This window comes from Neocloeon triangulifer, unplaced genomic scaffold (assembly GCF_031216515.1).
Source record: "Neocloeon triangulifer isolate White Clay Creek 2 clone unplaced genomic scaffold, ASM3121651v1 ptg000017l, whole genome shotgun sequence".
Lineage (NCBI taxonomy): Eukaryota > Metazoa > Arthropoda > Insecta > Ephemeroptera > Baetidae > Neocloeon > Neocloeon triangulifer.
Genome location: NW_026775559.1, coordinates 3819965 through 3836122, shown reverse-complemented (window position 1 = coordinate 3836122; position 16158 = coordinate 3819965). Strand labels below are relative to the sequence as shown.

Sequence of the window (16158 nt, the reverse complement as noted above, 5' to 3'; positions counted from 1 at the left end):
CACTTTTATTCTAGTTTTAAAGTGCAGCGCCGCAGAAAGCAGGATTAGCAGGATGCAAAGTCTTAGCCAATTTTAATATTTCATTATTGCGAATATGTCATGCTCGCGGTTAGACTGACTAGAATTATAAAAGTGTGGCAAATTTCCCATCTTTTCATAGTCACAGCAAGGTGATAAATGATAAAACACTTTTTTTTATGTGCTGTTTTATGTTTGTGTAATACTTAATTAAAGTCTTACGTTATTTGACTTTGCATAGCATCGATCTGATTACTTCTTATCTTATTGCAAAACCTTTGAAAGTATTTTGTAGTATCTAAAATATCTTAGACTTTTTGATAATATTTAAGCTGATCACCACTTTAGCACTCGACTTTCCTTAGTCTAAAGTTATAATGAACATTCATTACTTTTTCTTTGACTATTTTACGCAACTTTTACGTACCATTCGTCGTATTTTCCTCCCAATCAGAAACGCCGTGGCGTTTAATTCTTGGTAGGCGCACTATTTAATTATGTATGTATGCTAATTCAATTTCACAGCCACACACAACGCTGATCTTTGCTTTCATTCATATTTGTTGCAAAATACAAATCATGCATAATCTTCTGTGAATATGGGTGTTATTAATTTGTCCTGTTGTGTCTTGAAACATTTTTATTTTATCAGGCAGCTGATATATTTTATTTCAATTGGTTCTCTTGTGTGTCTATTATTTTTGAATGATTCATTATTGATTATGCTGGTTTGCGTTAATATAATATTCTAATTCATACATTTATGACCAATAAATTAATTAACATATAAATTTCAGGATTACGATGGCTGCACCTGATAATTTCCCGTCCACTCTTGAGGGGTTTGGTTATGCCTTCAACATCAGTGAGTTTTCTACTTATTCATTGTGGACATTTTAAAATTTATTTGAAAATTTCCAGATGGACAATTGGTGAAAATAAATCCAGAAAATAACCAACTAACAGATAAACCGTTTGAATTTAACGTCAGTGACAACCATAAACACAACCAACTGCACTATGAAGCTCTCGGAGAAGTATTAATTTTTTTTTAAATTTCTGTTTAATTATTTTCCTAACTATTTATTTGGGAAATAGGTCATCGATCAATTTGTGTTCAAACTGTTAGAGGAGGAAGGCCTGAAACGATTTCCTGTTCCTGTTGATCCTGAAGACGGAGAACCCCAGACCTTTGTGTTTGCAACCCCAGATTTCTTGACTTCCTCAAAAGAGAAGCCTCTGCTGATTTTGATTCATGGAAGTGGTGTTGTACGAGCTGGGCAGTGGGCTAGAAGGCGTGAATTTGAATTTTTACAAGCTGAAAATTAATAAATTATTCTGCAGACTCATAATCAATGACTGTCTGGATACAGGGACACAGATACCTTATATTAAGGAGGGCCAAGAACTTGGCTACAACATTCTAGTTCTTAACACAAATGACAACAAAAGAACCATCGACACTGAAGAATTTCGAATTAGGGTAACATCTTAGTGGGTTTTTGAAATTTTGTACTGAAGCAATTATTTTATTTCTATCACAGGGAAGCGAAGAACCTGTTGGCCACGCTTTATATGTCTGGGACAAGTACGTGATGAATGCAAATCCTGAGAAAATTGCTATTGTGGCACACAGTTTTGGAGGGATTTGTACCAGCTTGCTGGTAAGCTCAGCTCATGATTTTCAAATGATTTGACTGCTTGCTCTTGTAAATTAAATTTTTGTAATATTTTCCAGGCAGCAAAAAGAAATGAGTCTTTTGCTGAAAAGGTTTTTGCTGTGGCTTTTACTGATTCGGCCCACTTTGCTCTCCGTGGTGATGACTTTTCACATTTGCGAAAGGTAAATTGCCATATACATAAATAATTGATTTCCAAATTTAACATTTTTTTTTTATTCTTCTTAATGGAATTTATTCATGAAACTTGACCTATTTTTTGTTATAATAATAATTTTTAGGTTGGTAGAAACTGGTGTTCATCCGACTTGCCGTTGGATACGTTGTTGGACGATGATATCTCGGAAGATGTGGAATTTGTCTCTGCAGGTACTGTGAACAGTATTTTCCCCACATACAATTTTCCAAAATTCATAATAGCCTCGTATTGTAAATTGTCATTGAAAATTTGATTAGCAAGAGAAATGGAAAAAAAAGATCCAATCAATTGTTGTTATTTTTGTATTAGCTTTTCTGGAAATTTTAAATCACTTTGAATTGCTTTGAATTTGGGCTATAAATTAATGTCATAAAAACTAAAGTCAGAAAACAGATAGCAATCTTAATTTCATAATGTCAGAGTCTATCCATGCATAAAGGGGTGCATCATTCACTCAGCAGGTGGAATCGAACCACTCCGCCGTTAGGCGGCTACAGGTTTGAAGCCTGCACTCCGGACCACCGAAGCTCAGCTGAGCAACAAAATTTTGTGTCTAGTGAATTACTTAAATTCAACTGCACCTTGGTGGTCGTATTTACATCAAAAACCAATTTAACTTTGCTTTATTTAATGCTCCTATAGATTTGATCAAAAAGCATTTATTTTGCTAGCGGCTGGTTTTTTGCTGTAAAAGAATTACCAATTTAAGTATATTCTGGTATTACAGAGTTGATATGCTTTGAGTAAAAGGTCTCTCAAAATTGCATGCATTTTCCCATTGCCCCTGTAAAGTAGGCTTCTATGCATTGGCTGGCTGGTAGTTCCGTCTTATCAATAATTTAATTTGTGCCCACATACGATTTTATCTAGGACACAACATAAGTCTACAATATGACTTAAAAAATAAATACTTCGCCCGAATAACTGAAATTTGATGATTACATTAAATTAATGTGGTAATTTATTTTATTTCTGTAGTTATTATTCTCTCTTTTTATCACATAAAAGATACGAGTGGTTTTGACTCTATTTTCCTTATTATTTTTTTGCCACTTGTTCGATTCAATAATTCCACCCCTTTACTGGAAAGGGTGTCCTTCAGAGGTCCACTCAAATCAAATCCCCACACAAATGGAGGCAACGGCTCAGAGTCAAAGCAAGTCAAACAATGAGCGCGCCAAGTGGTCGTGGCTTTTCGAGTACCACGAGTGCTCTGACCAACTAGCAGAGTGCATTTTTGCGGCCACTCGACTCGCCTTTTGCGACAGATGTGTGCACAAAGTGTCACAGATGGCCAATGATGAACTTTTGCTCTTCGACAGGTCACACTCAGCATGAGATGACCTCAGCCACCTCGTTCGAGTCGGTCTTCAAGTACATTGAGCATCTGAGGCGGGAGCCTGTGAAGACAGACAGTCCAGTGAAGAGGACTTCAGATCCTTCCTTGAGTCCAGGGGTTGCGGAGGGTGACTTTGATGTTAGGCCGCAGCCAGAGGGACAATCGTTCATTGAAGAGCAGGTAGCCTTGGAGGAAAATAGCGCAGAAACTATGGAAGAAAAGGGCTTAGAAGCTATGGAAGAAAAGTGCGTTGAAGCTACAGTGGTAAAGGGTGTTGAAGCTATGGAGGAAAGCGGCTTAGAAGCCTCGGAAGAAAAAGGTGTAGAAAGTGTCCAGGAAAGCGGCAATGAACCTGTAAGTTACATTATTTTATTCAAAATTTTTATTTTCAATTTTATAATATTTATTTATATAAAAAAAATTAAAAGATGTTTTGCCATTAAAAATTTTCTAATTTAAATTTGTGCCTCAGGCAGAGGCAATTGCTTCTGTTGCAGAAGCTGAAGACTCTAAGATGCAGACTGACATCGAGATTGATAACAAAGCACAAAAAAAGTGATGAAGGAAAAGTGAAGGTAGATGATGAACTTTAAGAAATTGGTATTTAATTTGTCATTAATGTAAGCAAATCGGCACAGGCATTTTAATTTTTTTTTCATTGTCATTAAAATTTTGTAAATGATGAAAAAGGTAATGAATAATACCGTTTTTAAATTGAAATAATACTAGTTGCTTTTAATTGCATTGACCAGCTGTTTAAAAATAATACCATACAATAATTTATTTGTCTTGCACTTCTATTATAATTAAAGAAGGAAATTTGACCCACATTAATGCATGTGGAATAATTTGAGAGAAAACTTAAATTAACTGGGGGAATTTATTATAACTATATTCTAAAAATATTTAAATAAAAAATCAATCCTACCTCATATATATCTAAGAAAAATGTTGCTTTTGAGGTTCATCTTAAAATTATTATGACCATATACATCTAATTTCAAGTAAATTAAGGGAGAAGTATGATTATATTTTTCAGTCGAATATTTAGCTTGATTTAAAAAAAAACCACGTAATTATACAAGGAGAAAAATTTAACAGTTTACTCACAGCATCTTGTTTTTTAGCGTCTCTCAGAAAAATTTACTCAATAAATTTACTGAATCATATAATCACGCTTTGCGTTTTCCTTGTTAATGGCTGCCGTTTATCAGTAGTTTGACCCGACGACTCCCTGCTCCATCAGTATGGATTCGAGACGGTGCACGAAAATAAATTTATCAAATATCATTTAAAAGATTCAACATTTTCCTCCATAACGAGCACTACTATTGTTAAACTTTGGAGCATTATTAAATCCATATTCCCACGGAAAAGGCGTTTTTGATTGATTTGCGTTGGATGGGCTTCCCAAGTCTTTTCTTTTCATAATATTATTTTCGGCAAACGCCAACGGACGAAAATGAGTTTTCATGCATGATCAAAAAGTAAATCACAAGGCAGATTGCTTGCTGCCTCCTACATGCTCGTTTTCATTGTTGTTGCTGGACCATAAGAGTGAACGAGAGATGCTGCTCCGCTAAAACAATGGGATGTTGTTGCTTAGCCGCGCACTCAGTTCTTCCCACGGCGACTGATTGGAGCCTCATTCTTTTTATCTGCTGGACAAAGGGCCTCTTTCATTGCCACGCTCTTTTCTCCATCTTGGATCGCCAAACGAACATGCTCTGCTTTGACGCACTCTGATAAAGTGGAGATGTTTATTTCAAATTTTGTTGCGGGTGCGACCAGGCCACAAAAGGAAGCATTCATTTCTAATTTGTTCATTATGGATTATGATATATTGCTACATTTTTATTAACAACAGACTAGTGACTTATAGTGAGAAATGATTTAATGGTATAAATAATTTAAAATATTTCCTCCTCAATTGGCTCCCCCGACTTTAAAATATATATTTTTTTTTAAATAAAATTTGACGACCTATAAATCAATTGTATTAGCAAGTGCTTTGATTAGACGCACTCAGCCAGAATAATCCTCTGGCAATCCGGCCCTAATTTTAAAATCTATGACTTTGAGCTTCAGAGTTCAATTTGTACGCATCACAGTTCATTAGAGAGAAACAAATTACACCGCCGACAGCGTCAGTTGGACTACGCTTCTTACGTAGAATTGCGTTAATTTGTCACACGTCTCTCGCACTAGATTTCTTGAAACAATCAGGCCAACATTGCTCCAAATTTAAATTTACATTGGTCGCCTGTGAGTGTAAATAATTACAAAAGTGACGTAAACGAGCTTTTGTAGCAACTAAATAAAATTCTTTTGATATATGTATATTTGTAGATATTAGTTTTCTTACAATTAATTTTAACGAGTATATAAGCTAGCTTGTGGGATTTGCTGGTGCGAACAGCTAATATCTCCCATTATATTTTGCATTATATTGCTTGCTTTTATTAAATATTATTATCATTATTATTGTTTTTGATTTATTTGTAAGTTTATTTCTATAAATCATAAGAAATGCAGCAGTTCTGCTGTTAAAAGTTAAAATATTTATGTATTTTGTACATCTTTTGATATTAATAATTGTCAGAAATACATCTATCTAGTTGAAGAAATTGATTAAAATTCATTTTAAGTGAAGGATTTAAAAAAAAAATATTACACAATTGACAATTTACAGCAGTATCATGCGGCATTCATAGATTTTCTTTTATAACTGTTAAAAGTAGCTCTTGTATTATTTGTATTATTCAGTATAAAAGTTAAATCATTAATAATTCTTCCTATTCCTATATAAAATTTTTGCGCTCCGCTGGACACGGCAAAAATAATAATAGAAAAAAATGGTGCACAGCACCCAATAACACACCGCAGAGCCATTTCTTTAAACATGAGAAATTTGCATTCAAGACGTCTAATTAGTAGAGGTTGTAATAGAGATCTTAACCTCTCGCGCTTGTAATGCATTCAACGTACTCGCGGCTAATAAGAAAGAGACGAAGAAAAAGGCGCATGAGAATGATAATCATTGTTCCTTTGTCGGGTGCGCAACTAACAGACCCACGTCATTTTTCGTGTGCTTCTGAATTTTTTAATTACGCTTTGAAACTTTGAATGTACTTGTATGCTAATGCAATAAAATCTCCGTGCTATCTTGATGCACTTTAATTGTTACAAGCACCAAAAAAAGAAAATAATAGGCTCAGGACAATTTAACTGTTTCATTTTTTCTTGCATGTGCAGTCTAAAGTCTTAATAAACAAGAATTTTCTGACAGATTCCGTTTATGTCAAGTACGAATTTGCGTGAAAATACTGTGTGAAATTTTCAGTTGTAATTAATCTTGTTGGGTATGATTAATTTTTGTTCTACTTCCACAGCACAAACCACCACAAATTGCTTGATTACTTAAAAAAAATATACAAGATTTTCTTTGAAATTATGTAGAAGAAATGAAACAAATTAAAATAAATTTTTACAAATTAATTTTATAACATCTGACGATCGCGTAAAAAACTTAATGAAATGATTAGCGTAGGATCAAGATATTGGAGTTATATTGCAGTAATGAATTGATTTTCATAATTTCATTGTACAACTAAGACGGTGTTTATGATAATGATTCGTCCGTTTTAAATCTCAACTTTCATGGCTTCAGTGAAATGAAATAAATAGTATTTGATGGCTCGGCTCTGCTCGCAACCCTTAATTTACTCCGCTAGGCCCAATATCTAAAAACACCGGAGCAAAAAAGTGTGTCTCGATCGGCGTCGCGCGGAGAGAGTCTGAGCTGCGTAATCACATTTTGTGCCAAATGCCCACTGCTTGCGTGTATATTTATTAGTGGTAGTGAGCTATTTAGACATGCTCTGGCCTTTAGCCTGAAAATACGGATATGTCGTGACCTCGGCGCGGAGTTTAGTTACTCGGCGGACGGACGCGGACGGACTCGGTGTGGCTGCACGGCTATTGATAGACCCCTTTAGAACAATGCTATTGTCTCTGGTGGACGATTCATTAGAAGTAAGCAGCGCAAGTAGCGAGTGTAACACTCTCTGTGCGGCGGCAGGCAGGGGTTACAAACTTTGTGAGAGCGAGAGCGCCGTTTCTTCTGCTGTTCAAATTCCTGGCGCAACCTCTTGTTTGCACGCACCATCAATTAAGCGCTTTTTCGCTTGGCTGAAACACTTCAAAAAGTCACAAGAGTCGTCGCGACTCGCCAATTTATACAACCACACAACATGCCGAGTGGAGTAATGCGACCGTTTCGCGAACTGCAACTACAATGTAAATCGCAAAATTGTTGTAAATAGAATGCTCCGATCCAAAATTATTAAAAATCATTTTATTAAACTTGTAATAAATAACTTATTGGTAAGATAATCAATTAAATTAAATTATTAACAATTGAATTACATGTTTGACTATTGTGTTATTTTTAACTTTTTTGTCTTTACTTGGTTTTATTTCATTTGTTTGATGTATTAAAAAAAATTTATGTTTTATTTTTTGTTTATTTATAAATTTTATCAACATATTTATGTTTCTTAAATTTTTTATGTGGTTCTAAAGGTAGTTTCCAAGTTAATTGGTATTTTTAATTACAATGAATCTAATTTGAGCTGATGAGAAGCATCACATACTAACTGTAAGTGATAGAAATATTTCAAATTTATTAATTATAAACTTTAGTCAAAGAAAAAGTAATGGTAAATTAATAAAAATTCTTTCAAGCGGCATTCTTTTCTGACAAGCTTGTAGCTCAAATTATTTTTTCAGCTTTATCTAAAATGATAAAACAAAATGAAAATTTTCATTCCAAAATTTCCAAGTAATTACAATTACTTAAAAAAATAACTCATAATTCAATTCATATTATTCATACCATTCAAATTGATTACAAACAAAAACCATAACTATGTTGTAAATATTTGCTTTAATTTCTTTTTGCAGAATTTTAGAAGTAAGACATATAAATTGGTACACACAATAGTATTTTCCTCTTTAATTCAACAATCTATAATTTTTATTTCGATTTCTTTTTAATATCAGTTCATATTTCATAATAATAATAAGTTCATATTTCAAACTAAAAGTTTGGATTTTAGCAAGCCCATTGTAGTAAAATTGTTTTATAAAATTGTAGTACACAAAAATTACATTCAGTCTTTTATTTTCTCCACTTGGATACGTTGCCATCAATAATTCCACGTCGAGAAAAGGGAGGTGGTCACATTTTTATTTTTTTATTCTAAAAAAAGGGATAAAATTGGTGCCTTGCTCTGTGCGAGCAGCGCACGTCAGCGTGAAGCACGCGTTGCCAGGGCTCCATAATCCCCGCCCGCTGGCCATCATCATTAGCGGCAGTGACACTTCGTAGTCGTCGTGATTCCGCGGCGCGTGTCCAATTGGACAAAGGTGGCCACCCGGAAGATGTCGACTTTCGACGGCACGGAATCAAGACCAACCGCCTCTTCTGCGAACCTTCCTATGTGGTCTGCGAGAGAGTATTATATTATCAGAGTGTTGCCGAAAACAAAATGCAATAGTAAAATAATGCAATACGACACACTAAGCAATTTGAACGTGTTCCGTTCGAAGCTTGGAAATTTTTTGAATAGAGCACTAATTAGTGCAGCTAGCCTTCAGAGAGCGGTATTATATAAAGTATACTTTCAAGCACTCAATTTCGCAGAAACCAGAAACCAAAGGAACATTAAGAGTCTTGACAAAGGGCAACATTTATTATTTCACTTAAATAGAATTCCTGAAAGTCTAATATTTCTGACAATAATTCAACTCAAGAAAAAATTTTTTTTTTGAAATTTATAAAAAATAAATGTACAAATAGCAGCAAATCAAAACTTTTAAGCAGATTTCTTGTATCCTCAAATGAGCTGCTTTTGAAGTTGCCGGCGTTTAATGTGTCCTCTCATATTTAATGATTTCCGCACTATAAAGAACATAATAGATTTGTCTCCTGGAAACCAATGAAAGCAGTGCCGAATATCAGAGAGTGCGAAACGTTTGAAAAAAATGTGAGCAAAATCAGCAGTGTTGGTACGAGGCACGTCTGCCTGCCTAATTACACATCATGCATTAAGCGCACAGATAAAGATCTTGCAGTCTACACGAAAACAAAGGCACCAGCGGTGTTGTAAAGAAGAACGAGCGGTGCAAGCAGTATAACCCACCTTAAAAGAGCTCGCTAGGATAATAATAATAATAATAATAGCAGTAACAATAACGAAAAAGAGAATTATATATAAAGCTCTCGGTGCAAAGAGAGAAGAAAGGATTATAAAAAAAAAGAAGGAAGCGACCGCTTTTTTAAGATAAATTTGTGTGCCTTCTTATCTAATTAAAACGTGAACAATTTTGCTAAAAGCTTTGTATGTCGGCCTGTTATCGAGATTTTAATGTTCACTTTTGCATTTACACCCCGTGGCGAGGATGCTGCTGGCTGCTGCTTATTATAGCGTCGCGCGCTTTAATTACTCTCTGGTCTCTCTGCATGAAGGTTATTATGATTTTCCGAAAGCCACTCGAGTCAGAGATGTGCCTCACGATAGCGCTCTAATTGAAAATCAAGGTTGCACATGTTCAAATTTCTGATTCGCTGTGCACAAAGGTGACTCTGGAGCTACCGGATTTTTTTTTATATTTTCATTTTATCTTGGATCTATTTACAGCGTAAACTTCGTGCGAAAACTGGGCGTGCTTGGACGAGTTCAGAAGTGCCAAAAGTCAGCTCGTAAATATGCCACGCATGGATATAATAATTGGTATCTTCCTTTTCTTTTGTGGTATATGAGCCGTCTAGACTATAGCCCAGTTCTTAATAAGTGACCTAAATCTTTATATTTATAGGTCCTTTCAAATTAAACTAATTTATCCAATCATTTCACAAAGTATGTTTCACTTGAAGGAAAAATATCTAAATTGAATTTACTATAATTGAAAACATTATATATAGTCTTCTGGGTACTGCCTGATAATTTTCATTTCTTGATAAAATTTTCTAACTTTCTTTTCTTAATTTGTTAACTTATAAGGTGCTTTTTAAAGGTTTTTATTTTTAAATAAAAGCAGTAGGTTTTATTTTCTTATCAATGACATTTTAATGACACATGTGTATACCTTTTCTTCACAATATAATTGTATTATTTAAAAGTTTTACAATTATTGGTTTTGCATCTAGAGCGCGTTGCCTTCTCTCATATTCACAAAAAAAATCATATATCATATCATAAAGTAATACACCTCGATTTTTTAAGTGAGAAAGTGAGTGTGTCTTCATGTGATGCGTCATGTTTATATTTTACAATTTACAAATATTTGCTTATCCGTCTGGGCCACTTCTCTTCTAATGCGTTAAATTTATACAAAAAATGCACGCGCTGCTTGAGAGAGAAACAACAGATTTTACTTCAGAGACAACCATGCGTGCTGTTGCTGATTTTCAACAAATTGTCACTATAATAATTTATGAAGATAGTTATGCACATTTTTTTTTTTTTTTTAAATATCTTTCAACACCAATTTCTCACATTTTTTTTGCTTAACTCTCCCTTTCTACTTTTTTGGAATATTTTTTGATAATAAAAATTACTTTTTATTCAGGGTGTGTATCAAGTCTTTGGCTTCCAAAAAGGTCACCGAGCTTTTTGAGACTTCCTTTTGAGACTAAACAGATTTTCCACTATAAATTTAAGATAATGTAACAAACAGTACAAAAACATTCTTCTAACAGATATATCCAAAAACAGCTTCACAATCTTTGCTAGAGACTTTGGGCGGAGATTTGCAAATTCTGTAAAAGGAGGAGATTCTTCAAAAATCCACCTTACACGGTATTATAAATTTCAGTATAACCTAAAATTTCTGTACTTAAAGAGTTGAAAAGCGGACTTTGAAAGCTAACAACCTTTCAACTGACTGAAATGGCACGAAATTGCAAAATAAAAATAACTCATCCTTAAAAGTTACAAAATTCATAATAATTCTAACGAAATGATGCCAGAAGTAGAGAAACTTCAGAATTTGCAAACCCACCAAAAGAATAAAAAACGGGGTGGATGCCAAAGGTTTGTGTGTTGAGGGGGCGGTCAGCAGCGAGTACAAAAATATGTACGCATATAATAAATTTGAAAACGTTCTTCGCTCGGGTGGCGCTAGAAAAGAGAAGCGTTCGTGCGGGGGCGGCCGTTGGGGGCAGGAGCCGGCGACGGGCGCTAGGGCGGGGGCGGCGGGGCCGAGCACGCGATCTGGCGCCACACCGAGTGTCACATGGAGCTCATGTAGGGCCAAGAGAAGGAGCTGCCGCTGAGCAGCATGTCCCTGATGAGCGTCTCGATCGGCGTCTTGCCCACAAGCCGTACGAAAAAGAGCTGCTCGATCACCTGCGAGCTCACAGTGCGCAGCGACGGCAGCCGCAGCAGCAGCTTGCCGAACCGCGTTGGCTGGTTCGGGTACTGCGTGCGGCAGTACTCCTCCAGCGCGCACTGCGACTTCTCCTGCAGACCCTCGATGTGCCCGACGTCCGAGAGACCGCAAGCATCTGTAGACAAAAAATGGAAAAATTTAGTTCTCGATTTTGGCAGATTTAACTGTTTTTATATTAAATCAGGAGAAAAAGCAACAAATTCAATTGGTCAATTGCATTTGTATGCACCCTGCTGGACACTGGTGCAGCGCGTGTTGCATAAAACTAGTTCTCTATCCAAGAGGAAATTCATTACGCACGAAAAAAAACGATTTCTGGTGTTCCTTTTATTATACAATAAAAATTGATAAGTCTTTGAAATAACAAGCTTTTTTCAGAAAAATTGGTGAATTTTTTTTAGTTCATTACAATTCAAAGTTAGTTTTAAAAGTAAATTTATTACATTTTCCTCTTTGAGATTTGTAAAATTTAGACTGTTTTTGTCAGTCTGGTTCGTTTGTCAATTTTCATATCTTCCACTTAATGGGATACAAATTTTGCATTTCCTCTTTATTTTTTACTCCCTATTAATTATGAAATTTAAAAACCCTGTCAGAAAATTAATGCATGTTCTTTAAAAGCACATAAAATAATTAAAGGAATTAGTCTTTGCAGAGAGATTTTACTCTGATAGTTTTCCCTGGAACTTGAGCAGCAGTCAATAAAAATCGTGACGTTCTCATTGCTTTTTAAAACACTCAAGTTAGAATTTTACACTTATGAGAAACATCGTGCCCGTGCGGCTGCCGACGGAAAGAATATAATTCCGTCATTGTGCATGCGATAGAATAAGGATCTCAATTAAAAGCGATCCTCTGAGTTTCCGTTACTACAGATTTGAATTGTTCAAAGTTAAAACAAATTGGGGAAAATAAATAAATGAATAAAGAAAACTTTGTTCGATCGCTTCCTATAATTTCAATGGAAAATCGTGACGAGAAATCGGCAAGAAAAGCAGGAGCAAATAACAGACCGTGCGATAGATCCAGTAATGGACATCGAGCAGTTGCCTTCGGAATGGCCGGGAGATGCGTTATTTTATTGTCGCGTCACGACTGCAGCATATAAATTTGTGCCTTTATGCAAGTCTCTCATATTTCGCCGCAATCAGCGAGCAACGAAAGAGAATATTAAAGGATGAGAGAAGAAAAATCCAACGCAGAGCAGAGAGACGTGTATAAATTTTATGTTATTGTTCTTGAGAGATGCTGCGGTGGTGGGACGAGTACATAACAAAGTTAAATTGCAGCACGTGTCCCCAGGGATTGCGTCACTCGCGGCGCCGTGAATCACATCCAGGGCGACGACGACCAAGGACCAGAAACATAAGTATGCCTAGCGACGGTGTGCGACGCATGAGACGCATGAGATGTGCACGCCACAGCATTTTAAAAAATTGATTTGATTGGGTCCAATTGGTGCGTCAGCACGACCGCGTGCTCAGTAGTTTACAGCCCTGATTACTGGCGCCAAAGAGGAATTATATTTATGGAAAACTAGCCCGATTAATCGAATGAAAAAGCGATTTTTTTTCAAGGTGGAGAATTTTAGTCAAAATGCATCTAGGTGAAAGAGATTTCGCTACGTAACTAATTAGTAACTCATTTATTTGTACTTCCTTCAAAATTAAGAGCTTGACAATTTTCAACGGTCATTTCTGCATAAAGGTTAATTATCTGGTCAACAAGAAATTTTAACTGAATTTTAAAATTAATCATTTCCTGTAGCTCGACTTTCTAATGATTTCGGTTTAATTAAATTTTGAAGCATGAATTTGATTCTTAATTTAAACTCTTTGATAATAGGTTAACAATTAGATGGCAGTTATATGTGATATTTCTTTTGATATCTATCCTGAGCGTTAAATATTGTGAAGATCTCTGTATAATTTATAATTTTTTAATAATTATTTTGAATTATCAAATTGAAGTTAAGTATCTCTTATAAATATATTTATTTCATAAAATCAATTTTAAAATTTTTATTTGCGCACATAAAAATAATTAATTAAAATAAAATTTGTTTTAAAAATTATATAAAATAACAGGAAATTATAAAAAAAAACAATTATTAAAGGTTGTTAATTAAATTATTTTAATTTTTATTTACATTATAGCTTTGTGAAAAATCCTAACCCGCTCAATCACTAAAAAATTCTCCCACTCGTTCAAAATAATGACGCACTCGCCAACAAACCCTCATCGCCGCGACTATGACAATGACTGGATTTCATATTTTCAAGTAAAAGTGGCTCACTGCATGAGGGCCCCATAATTCGATTTTAAACAACAAGAGGGGAATCGGTTTCACGCACAGCAACCACCCATATAATATTCAGCGCACAAAATTATGCCCCCGTTCGCTCGGCAGGCGTTTTTTAAGTTCGCTCCTCTGGCTCTTTTTCTCTTTCCTTTGATAAAGGCGACGCAAATCGAACTATTCGTGCGTGTCATCCAACCCATCTCTCGGCACAAGGGGATTAGAATTTGTCTTTTTGATATTAAAACACCCTTGTGGGATAACGCAGCATTATTTCGGCGCAGGTAATCAAGCGGAAAAGCTGCGGGGCGAGCAGCCCTTTACGGTTTGATCAGGTCAGCAGTTCATAGCTGACCGCTTTTGTTGGGAAATTTATACGAATATATAAAAATTGCCGTCCTGTTTCATATATAATTGAGATGGAAAACCTACACGTGCGTGGAGCGTAATAGACAGACATTAGGCGTATGTGAAACGTCTGGCTGATTTATGAAATGTGAAAATTATGGAAGCAGTCCTTTGTCGCCTCATGGAAATTAAAAGAGAATGTGTGGACGTATTTAATTGAGCGTGGAAATAAAAAGATGCTGCCTAGCTGCGAGATGATGTCACATATGCTGCTGGCTCGTCCTTTTAATACCAACTCCTCTCTCGTGCCTGTCACGTTAATCTGTTTAAATTCATCTCGGCTCATTTGTCTCAATTTTTCATCTCGACTTCTCGGCCTCTTCAAGCTTCCAAAAGCTGGCGACTGAATTTCTACTACAATATTCATCCCGGGATTCGGCGGCAAAAAATTAATGTTCTTCTGTGCAAAGTTTTTGTTGGCCCCGTATTTGACCCGGCGAAATCAATTTGGAGTAATTTACGAGCCGATTCAAATGAGGTGGAAGAGGTTGAAAAAGCGGTGGTCTTATTTTTTCACTCTTGGCTCTTCTCCCGGCGCGCCATCGATTATCAGATCGCATAAATCGCACATAAAGTGCAGGTGCCGAAATTCAAGAAATCCGCCGCTTTTTGCTCGAGCGTGTCCCTGATGCTGTCGAGAGAGCGGCTCGACCCTCTCTCTCTGTGGCGGTCGAGCCCGCAGGCACGCTAAGGTCACAAACGTCATGCATATTCAATTCGCCGCCAACTGAGAAGCACTGCACACTACTTTGTCATCAAGCTTTGTTACACTTTAATTCGCGCTTTACAATTCTGATTGCTCGCACTGGGTGTCGGGCAGCCTTTTTGGGGTGTTCCTTTGGATAAGCAGGGTGTCATTCTCAAAAGCTTCCACGTTTAATACATTCAGACTATCAGGGCCTGATATTTATCAATTAATAAAAATTTGGAAATTTATACAATCACACAATTTTCCGTTAGCGAATCAGATGGATGCAATTAAGCTTATTTATTTTGTTATAAATAAATTTTTGTTCAAATCTACAATATTATAGATTATAGAATGCGTTAAAAATAAATTATAATTATCTAATTTATTATAAAAATTTGAAACAATAATTTGATTGAAAAATCAGTTTTAAAATTATTATTCCTGTTATTGTTGATATAAATTGTATTTGACTAAACTTTTGTACTTATCTTAAAAATATTGCAATAAAAAGTACCTAAAAATCTCTTCAGCGGTTTCTACAATAATTTGTGCAGTCCAAAAGAGCAGCTGTTCTTGTTAAAGCACACCGTTCTCTGCTTTCTCCTTCGGCATTATGCATGCAATTCCAAATTTTCCACCGCTTGCCGGACTGTTTGCATTTTCCGCCGCTTTTCCTTCTCTTTGCTCAATCAATCACACGGGACGGACGCAGAGAGTGGACCCGAAAAGACCGTCCGTCCGACTCTTGGCTTGCGGGGTTTTAATTAGTGTGTATTGTGCATTTCCATATTCTGTCACCCAACACTTTCTCGTCATTTCCTCTGCGCTCATCCCGCCGTGCAGCGTCCCGCAGGCCACTCTTATTAGCATATTTACATAGCAAACATGAAAATCAATAGCGCAGAGGACTGACCCTGGGGGTCTGTGCTTTTAAAAAATTCGAAAGCCCTTTTTTCCCGGCCCAACTGCACTCACAGACAAAAAGCCATTGCTGTGATAATTATCATCATCTTTGCGGCGCGGGGACAAAAGAATAACGTTTTGACTTCTGTCTGTCACTCCGCTCAA

General features: G+C 36.0%; 2 protein-coding genes and 1 non-coding gene across 7 annotated transcripts in view; 1 reads left to right on the top strand and 2 right to left on the bottom strand.

Moving 5' to 3' along the window:
- On the top strand, nt 1–4124 carry LOC132203046 (FAM172 family protein homolog CG10038). Of its 4 annotated transcripts, XM_059630482.1 has the most exons (11): nt 1–170; nt 473–496; nt 816–883; nt 940–1055; nt 1117–1313; nt 1363–1501; nt 1563–1682; nt 1757–1861; nt 1979–2066; nt 3219–3589; nt 3708–4124. In XM_059630482.1, exons 1-11 carry the CDS (start codon nt 100–102, stop codon nt 3792–3794), a joined length of 1386 nt encoding a protein of 461 aa, XP_059486465.1. In that variant the 5' UTR covers nt 1–99; the 3' UTR covers nt 3795–4124. The 4 variants fall into 4 exon arrangements, with proteins under 4 accessions (XP_059486465.1, XP_059486466.1, XP_059486463.1 ...); XM_059630483.1 differs by lacking the exon at nt 473–496 and having other exon boundaries at nt 2–170; nt 3708–4120; XM_059630480.1 differs by lacking the exon at nt 1–170 and having other exon boundaries at nt 217–496; nt 3708–4123.
- On the bottom strand, nt 2348–2434 carry Trnastop-uca (transfer RNA opal suppressor (anticodon UCA)). Its single transcript has one exon. It is a non-coding gene; the product is annotated as a tRNA-Sec (tRNA).
- Nucleotides 4125–10349: 6225 nt separating the features above from the next.
- Nucleotides 10350–16158, bottom strand: part of LOC132203251 (steroid receptor seven-up, isoforms B/C) — a 50585-nt gene continuing 44776 nt past the window's right edge. For both annotated transcript variants that reach the window (XM_059630888.1, XM_059630889.1), the window contains one exon: nt 10350–11807. In XM_059630888.1, coding sequence (XP_059486871.1) covers nt 11533–11807 — 275 coding nt within the window. In that variant the 3' untranslated portion in view covers nt 10350–11532. The remainder of the gene's footprint in view (nt 11808–16158) is intronic.

Excerpts from the sequence above, each read along its gene's own strand:
- LOC132203046 (XM_059630480.1), top strand. The coding sequence starts at position 396 with ATGAACATTCATTACTTTTTCTTTGACTATTTTACGCAACTTTTACGT. Across the intron at positions 884-939 it reads TGGTTATGCCTTCAACATCA|ATGGACAATTGGTGAAAATA; the intron begins GTGAGTTTTCTA and ends GAAAATTTCCAG. Across the intron at positions 1,314-1,362 it reads GCTGGGCAGTGGGCTAGAAG|ACTCATAATCAATGACTGTC; the intron begins GCGTGAATTTGA and ends ATTATTCTGCAG.